Consider the following 7,795-nt stretch of genomic DNA (forward strand, 5'->3'; position numbering starts at 1 on the left):
TCTGCGCGGAGCTGGTTCATGTTCCGCAGCGTAGCGGCCTCGTGGCCAGGCAGCTGGAAGCGCAGGACTTCCACCCCAGAAGCCATTGTGGCGGGGGTGGGCAACCCTGGTTGAGAAGGAAACCGGTCAGAGACAAAGGTCTCTGGCTCTCGGAAGCCAAGGCTCCAGGCCCCTCAGGCCCCTCCTCCCCATCCTTGCCCGGCCCACCGGCATCTGATCGCCCCGTCTTCGGGCCTCGTCCTCAGTTTCCCCAGCCCTGCGAGGCGCTGTCCCTCGGAAAGGAGGGAGGCGTGGTTCTCGGGGGCGGGGCAGCAGCGTCCACACCCCCCAGTCCGACAGCCAGCGAAGAAGGGGTGAGCCCGCACACCCGCGAGGGGAGGACGAAAAAAGTGGGGGCAGAGGCATGGGGCTCTGGATTCCAGGTGGCCCCGGGTGCAGGCTCTTCTCACCCCGCCCCTTTACACGCTGCCTCATTCCTCCGCCCCCCCTTACACGTTTGCACGGGCCTCTCACGAGCCAGAGTCAGGATTTGGATCTTCCATCTTGAATGCCATGCTTTGTGTTAACCACATGGTGTTCCAATATATCACTTGGCCCATTTAAACCACATGGATAATTCATTTTTCAACACTCTGGTTATATGTCATCTTAGCTGTCACTTCCATTAGCTGCTTACACACCTGCATGTTGCTCACGCCAGGCTCTATTTCTGCCTGTCCTGACATCAAGAGTAGTGCTCATTAAGCTTTAGAAAAATAATTAATACAACCACCACCGACCCCCCTTTCTTCACCACCACCCCCACGCGGTTAAAGGGCCGGACGGCCTCGCCTCCCCTTTGGCCGGGATTATTTGTCCGCCAGAGCGGAAATAGACTCCACAACCCCCTCTTTCTCGCTCCCCCTCCTCTGTGCCTCTTGGCCCCATGGCCAGTCTGCGCTTGCGTGCCAAGTGCCGCGCGAAGGCCTGCTCGCTCGGGCCCGCCCCCTGCTCTCGGCGGCCCGCAGCGCTCCGCGCCCCCGTACGCCCCACCCACTCCGCGCCCGCCCGCGCGCGCGCCCGCTCTTTGGGTTCCGCGTGGGCCGTGCTGCCACCTGTTCCCAGGGGTAGTGGCGCTCTGGCCCAGCTGTGCAGAGCGGGGGTCCGGGTGCAGCCGCGGCCCTTCGCCAGGCCCCAGACCGCTGCACCACCATCAGCGCTGCCGTCGCTGTCGCCCACTCGTGCATCTCCTGCCGACTATGCTCACAGTTCCTTCAGCCACGCTTCCAGACTTTCCCAACTCTTCTGCAGGGTTGGAGCCTCTGCCTAAGGCTTTACGTCCCGCAAAGCCAGACAAGCCGGTGCCTTCAGCTTTCCTCCACCCCAGGTCACAATCATCTTCAGTGACACCTGTCCTTTTCTGCATTCTCAGGATTGATCCCCACTTCTTGCCAAGGCAAACGCCTCCACTGTGTTGTCAATGACTTCCCATTTCATTGCTCCTAGTTAACCCTAGGATTAATTCTCCTAATTCTGAGATTATTTTGGAATGCGATCCTACTCTCTCTCAGCCTTTCCACGGCATGGCTCCCTGCCATCCCTCACCTCTCCTGCAGACCTCCCTGCCCTACACGCAACTCTTCTGCACCTGGGCCTGTGCTTTCTGTCACTCTGGAACTAAGCTGCAGTCTCCAAGGCTTCTCCACCCTCCTTGAAGACTGGTACCTTTAGGACGTGCATACACACCTCCACACCCATCCACACCGTGTGAAGAAGCTGTTTCCCGCCTACCAACTGGATGTATTTATGGGGCCTCCTAGCATGTATTCCTCATGCCTGGATCCTGATGAAGCTGCTCTGGGTACGCTGTGTTCAGGATCTCATTTCCCCATGACATTGGACTCTCGATTTCAGGAATGGTGTCATGGGTTATGTGTTGCAAATAAAAGCCATGCAGTAAGTGACAGACTTGACGTCCTTCCTCTTCAGTTCAGCCAGTATCCAGCCATTAAAAAGTTCTTTCTGTGGGGAACCAGCAGTTAGCGTAATGGCTATGTCGCTGGATTCCCACGTAGTCGACCGCGGTTCGTGTCCCGGACCTTGGTGGCTTAAAACTCAAGCCGGGCGCGTGTGCGTGCGTGCCCAAGATCCCGGAGGAGAATGGAGGAGAAGGGATTGCGGCGTGACCATCCCCCCTGGGGGGTGATTTCTCGCTTTCTGTCTCTATGTCTCTCTGTCTGTCTGGCGAGCGCACGCGCCCTACAGTGAAAAAATCTCTCCAAAAAAAAAAAAAAAGTTCTTTCTGTGTTAAATTGAATACCTGAGCTCAAAGGATGATGCTTGCTGGGAGGATAGGAGCAACTTAGGAGGTGCCTTGGCTCTTTGCCTTTTCCTTCTTTTAAAATTTTTTTTACCACAGTGCATGAGCACTTGCCAGAGAGAGACAGAGAGACAGAGAGGAAGGAGAAGTGAGAAATTACCCTCCAGAGAGGATGGCCGCGTGGCATCCCAGATTCTGTGTGGGAAGGATGGTCCTAGAATCTATCAATAGATCTTGTCCCTTGTTCCAGAGCTCTGCCAGTGTAGGATAAGAAGGCAAGCCCTTCTTCTGCGTGTTTTTCAAACTGCTGGGTCCACGGACTCTGACCACAGAGTGGAACCTGTGGGGTCCAGAGCCTTAGCCATCAGGCCACCTACTGGCTCTGCCTTTTCCTTGTATGCCCTGATCAGTTCTCTCTAGTCTGAAATAGCCCCTTTGTAGAAATCTTCGTGGTGAGGCCATATGGATCTGGGGAGGAAGACACACCTCGTTCAGAGCTCAAAGCTCCGTTCCACTGAGTACTAAATGAGGGCCCTCAGGCAGGTGAATTAATTCTCTGAATCACAGCTCTGAATTTTTGAATGATGCCCTGATTGCTCCCAAGCCTAGTATAGGGATGAAGTGAACTAACATATAGTGGACATGTATTCTTTCTTCTTTGCTTAATGGGGAGACAAAATAAGTTTAACTTGAGAGAACTTTAACCAAACGTTGTTTTATGTTATCCTTCCTTTTGTGCATTGCCAAATTTTTCAAAAGAATAGTTCCCATTTCAGTCCAAGAAGAATTGAAAAAAATTGTCATTTTAAGAATGAGAGTTTGGGGACCAGCAGTTAGCGTAATGGCTATGTCGCTGGACTCCCATGTAGTCGACCATGGTTCGAGTCCTGGACCCAATGGCTTGAACTCACGCCGGGCGCACGTGCGTGCGTGCCCAAGATCCCGAGAGGAGAATGGAGGAGAAGGGATTGTGGCGTGGCCATCTCCCCTGGGGGTGGTTTCTCACTTTCTGTCTCTCTCTGTCTGGCGAGCGCACACACCCCATAGCAAAAACCTGTCCCCCTAAAAAAAGAATGAGAGTTTGGGGGCCAGCAGATGGCACAGTGGTTAAGGTGCTGGATTCCCATGGGGCTGACCACGATTTGAGTCCTGAACCTGGCAGCATGCTTTCTCACTTTCCCCTTCTCTCTCTCTCTCTGGTCAAATTTAAAATAATAATAAAGGGAACCAGCAGTTGGTGTAATGGCTATGTCGCTGGACTCCCACATAGTCGACTGCAGTTTGCATCCCGGACCTGGTGGCTTAAAACTCACGCCGGGCATGTGTGCGTATGTGCCCAAGATCTCGAGAGGAGAATAGAGGAGAAGGAATTGTGGCGTGACCATCCCCCCTGGGGGTTGATTTCTCGCTTTCTGTCTCTATGTCTCTCTCTGTCTGTCTGGCGAACGCACGTGCCCTATAGCGAAAATCTCTCCAAAAAAAATAAAAATAAATAAAAATAAATAAATAAATAATTCTTTTTAAAAAATGAGCGTTTGGGGTCAGCAGGTGGTGTGGAGGTTGAAGCAGCTGGGTCCTACATGGCCCACCGTACAATTCAAGTCCCAGATCTGGCGGCTTGAAAAATCACGTTGGGTGTGTGAGTGTGCATACCCAAAATCCCCAGAGGAGAGTGGAGGGAAGGGGATTGCGTGAGACCATTTCCTCGGGTGTGATCTCTCACTTTCCCTTTTCCTATCTCTCTCTGGCAAGCACATGTGCCCTATGCAAAACTAACGAGATGGTTCGAAGGCTGGACCCAGCGCTTGAAGATCGCGCTGAGCACGTGTGTAGATCGTTCCCCCAAATCCTGAGAGGACAATGGGAGAGAGAAGACTGCAGAGTGGCCATCCCTCCTGGGGGGTGATCTCGCACTTTCCCTTTCCCTGTCTGTCTCTCTGGTGAATGCAGACTCTCTATAGGAAAACTAGAGAGGGAGAGAGAGAGCGCCACGACCCTTGGCATCCTTGCCAACATGGCCTGTGGGGCAGCAGCATGGAGCGGCCTTGGTGAGGAGCAGCCTTGGTCCACCGTCGAGGGCAGGTGCTGGCTGGACAACCGACTCTGTGTCACGTGTAAATTCACCAAGCAACATGAATGGATAACAACAGAAAATGGTACTGAAACGGTGGGAATCAGCAATTTTGCACAGGAAGCCTTGGGAGCTTTTTTTTTTTTTTTTTGTGAGCTTTTTTGTATGGGTTTTTTTGAGACGTTTTTGCTATAGGGCGCGTGCACTCATCAGAGAGACAGAAAACGAGAAATCACCTCCAGCGGGGATGGCCATGCTGCAATCCCTTCTCCTCCATTCTCCTCTCGGGATCTTGGGCATGCACACAAAGGCACCCAGCGTGAATTTTAAGCCACCGGGTCCAGGACTCGAACCGCGGTGACTACATGGGAGTCCAGCAACATAGCCATTACGCTAACTGCTGGTCCCAGGAGATGTTTATTGTAGTCTGCCTGAAGTTGGGACAGAACTGAGCAAACAAGATGAGTGTGGTGTTTTGGGAAGGGTGAAAGCTGCTGGTGAACTCTTGTTTGTCAGAAGTAAGCGAAATCCATGACGCTCTGGCAGAAAACCCAGGACTTGTCAACAAACCTTGGTATGAAGATGGGCTGGTCAAGATGACACTGAGTCACGCTCAGAACCCAATGAGCTCATGAGTGAAGACGCCTATGAGAGACACCTAACGTCTACTGGAGAGTGGAAGTAGAACCCTTACATAGAGTAGTGTAAAATGACTTAACCCAGGCATAGTTGTCAAAAATCAGTGGTTGAGGGAACCAGCAGTTAGCGTAATGGCTATGTCGCTGGACTCCCACGTAGTCGACCGCGGTTCATGTCCTGGACCCGGTGGCTTAAAACTCACGCCGGGCGCGTGTGCGTGCGTGCCCAAGATCCCGAGAGGAGAATGGAGGAGAAGGGATTGCGGCGTGACCATCCCCCCTGGGGGGTGATTTCTCGCTTTCTGTCTCTATGTCTCTCTCTGTCTGGCGAGCGCACGCGCCCTACAGTGAAAATCTCTCAAAAAAAAAAAAAATCAGTGGTTGACAGAAGACTGAAAATGGCAACTTTTAGCAATCCCCGTGGAAAAAGAAACTACTCCGAACACCACTGCTGGAGAGAAGTACTCCTTGACTTCCTTCTGATCATATTTTTAATAAACACGAAGTGCATCTTTTTCACCATATTCTATGGTTGTTAGCCTAGGCTCAAGTATTATAATTCATGAAATTATCTGTGGTTAAAAACTAGTTATGAAAATGATGTAATTAGTGATGCCAACGTTATCTAAGCCTTAGAGAACGCTGCATCTTGCTTATAACCATCCCCAGAATACTTCATTCTCCCTCCATTGGAAATAAGTGGGAGCGGAGAAAAGTTTTTGTTAGTCGTATAGTGTTGAAGAACGGTACTATTTTAGTTTTGCCATATACTGCATTTGCTGGTGCTATTTAATACAACGGAAGCAACAGCTTTGCAGCAAAATAAGAAATAATAAAACACTCAATTTCTCCATTAAAATGAAAGAAAGAAAGAAAAACATGCTGAGTGTGTGCATTTGTGCCCCAAATTCCGAGAGTGGAGGAGAAGGGATTGGGGGCTGCTTCTTATTTTTTTATTTTTTTGGGAGGTTTTTGCTATAGGGCGCGTGTGCTCACCAGAGAGAGACAGAGACAGAAAGTGAGAAATCACCCCAGGGGGAATGGCCACGCTGCAATCCCTTCTCCTCCATACTCCTCTCGGGATCTTGGGCACGCACGCCCACGCACCCCGTGTGTTTTAAGCCACCGGGTCCAGGACACGAACCGTGGTTGACTATGTGAGAGTCCAGTGACATAGCCATTACGCTAACTGCTGGTCCCTGGGGACTGCTTTTTACACTTTCTCTGTTTTACTCCCTGGTGAGTATATGTGCTCTATAGCAAATAAAAAATTTAAAACAATTTTTTTTCTTTTTCTTTCTTTTTATTTTTATTTATTTATTTTTTTAGGAGAGGTTTTTGCTATAGGGTGCGTGCACTCACCAGGAAGACAGAGAGAGACAGAGAGATAGAAAGCAAGAAATATCCCCCACCCCCCCGCCGGGGGGTATGGCCATGCTGCAATCCCTTCTCCTCTATTCTCCTCTCAGGATCTTGGGCGCATACACACACCCACACACACACATGCACACATGCCCAGCGTGAGTTTTAAGCCGCTGGGTCCAGGATGCGAACCGTGGTCGACTACATGGGAGTCCAGCGACATAGCCATTACGCTAACTGCTGGCACACACACACACACACCCAAGTTTTTTTAAAGGAAAAAAGAAAGAAAATGTGACTAGGGATGCTAAGTTCAGGTTTGAAGTGAACAAATCCCCAGAGGATTCTGTAGTCTCTTCAATAAAGTGGGATTGCTCTCTGACATTGTTCCCAGCCTCAGGAGTCCCCCGTGGATCTCTCTGGAAAGGAATGTGTGTTTTTTGTGTGCCTGTCCGGGAGAGGGGGTTGAGCCCTAGCTCCTGTATGGCTTAGAGCACCTCTGTGGAAACTAATGAGGGCCGCAGCCGCCTGGGTAACCCCAAACAGTAGGAAGGGTCCGACTTGCTCTGAGGCATTCCAAGTATTTTAGGCTGGGGATTGACTTCCACAATTGTGCGTAGCCGTAGCCGTAGCCACAGGCAGGAATAACTATACTCTCCGAGCAGCCAATAGAACAGGAGGAGAGAAGTCAGCCTGGCCTTTTTATCCAAGGGTGAGCAACGCTCTTGCGTTACACCAGAACCTTCTCTTCTCCCTTTCTTCCGCCCACACTCAGGTCTGCTTTCGGGGCAGGAATCCAGGCAGTCCGACAGGACAGGCCCAGCCTCCCTGCTTCAGGGAAGCAATTCCCACCTGAAAACGAGGAGCCACACCATCCCCTGCCTTTTGCAGAACCACCTTTTCTGAGCTCCCATGGGTCTGCAAAGTACACAGCTCCTCCGCGGTTTCTCCGTGCTGGGTCCTCCCCCTTCCTCAGAGCTCCTTCGCCCCAGCTAACTAACACCTCCACAGCCTCGGCCTCCAGGCAAACTCTCCCTTCCCCTCCCGCCTCCAAAGGAATTTGGTTCTTTGAGCCCACCATCTGCAACCTCTTCTCGGTTCACACGCCCCCCCTGACCTAGCAAACCTATCTGGGGTCTGGGAAGTGGTGGCAGATTCTCCTAGCATGGGGGCAGTCCTAGAAACAGCCGGACTCTGCACTTCACGCCCAACACACACCCTTTCCTGCCCTGGTGTGAGCTGGCCGGCCCCTGGGTCTGTGGAACCTGGCTTAGGTGGTCCTCCCCCGTCTGGCCTTGCAGTGACCTATCCACAACCCAAGGTTAAAAAAAAAGGGGGGCTTCGGGAACCAGCAGTTAGCGTAATGGCTATGTCGCTGGACTCCCACGTAGTCGACCGCGGTTCACGTCCCGGACCCAGTGGCTT

The 7,795-nt window shown here is 51.8% G+C and overlaps 1 protein-coding gene across 1 annotated transcript in view; it reads right to left on the bottom strand.

Annotated features, from left to right (window-relative positions):
* ZBTB12 (zinc finger and BTB domain containing 12) overlaps nt 1-447 on the bottom strand; it is a 2,084-nt gene extending 1,637 nt beyond the window's left edge. Inside the window, 1 exon segment of the mRNA XM_027774125.1 lies at nt 1-447. This exon segment is cut by the window's left edge and continues 1 nt beyond it. Coding sequence (XP_027629926.1) covers nt 1-86 — 86 coding nt within the window. The 5' untranslated portion in view covers nt 87-447.
* Nucleotides 448-7,795: the final 7,348 nt, after the last annotated feature.

This window comes from Tupaia chinensis, unplaced genomic scaffold (assembly GCF_000334495.1).
Source record: "Tupaia chinensis unplaced genomic scaffold, TupChi_1.0 Scaffold000403_1, whole genome shotgun sequence".
In the NCBI taxonomy this organism is placed as follows: Eukaryota; Metazoa; Chordata; class Mammalia; order Scandentia; family Tupaiidae; genus Tupaia; species Tupaia belangeri.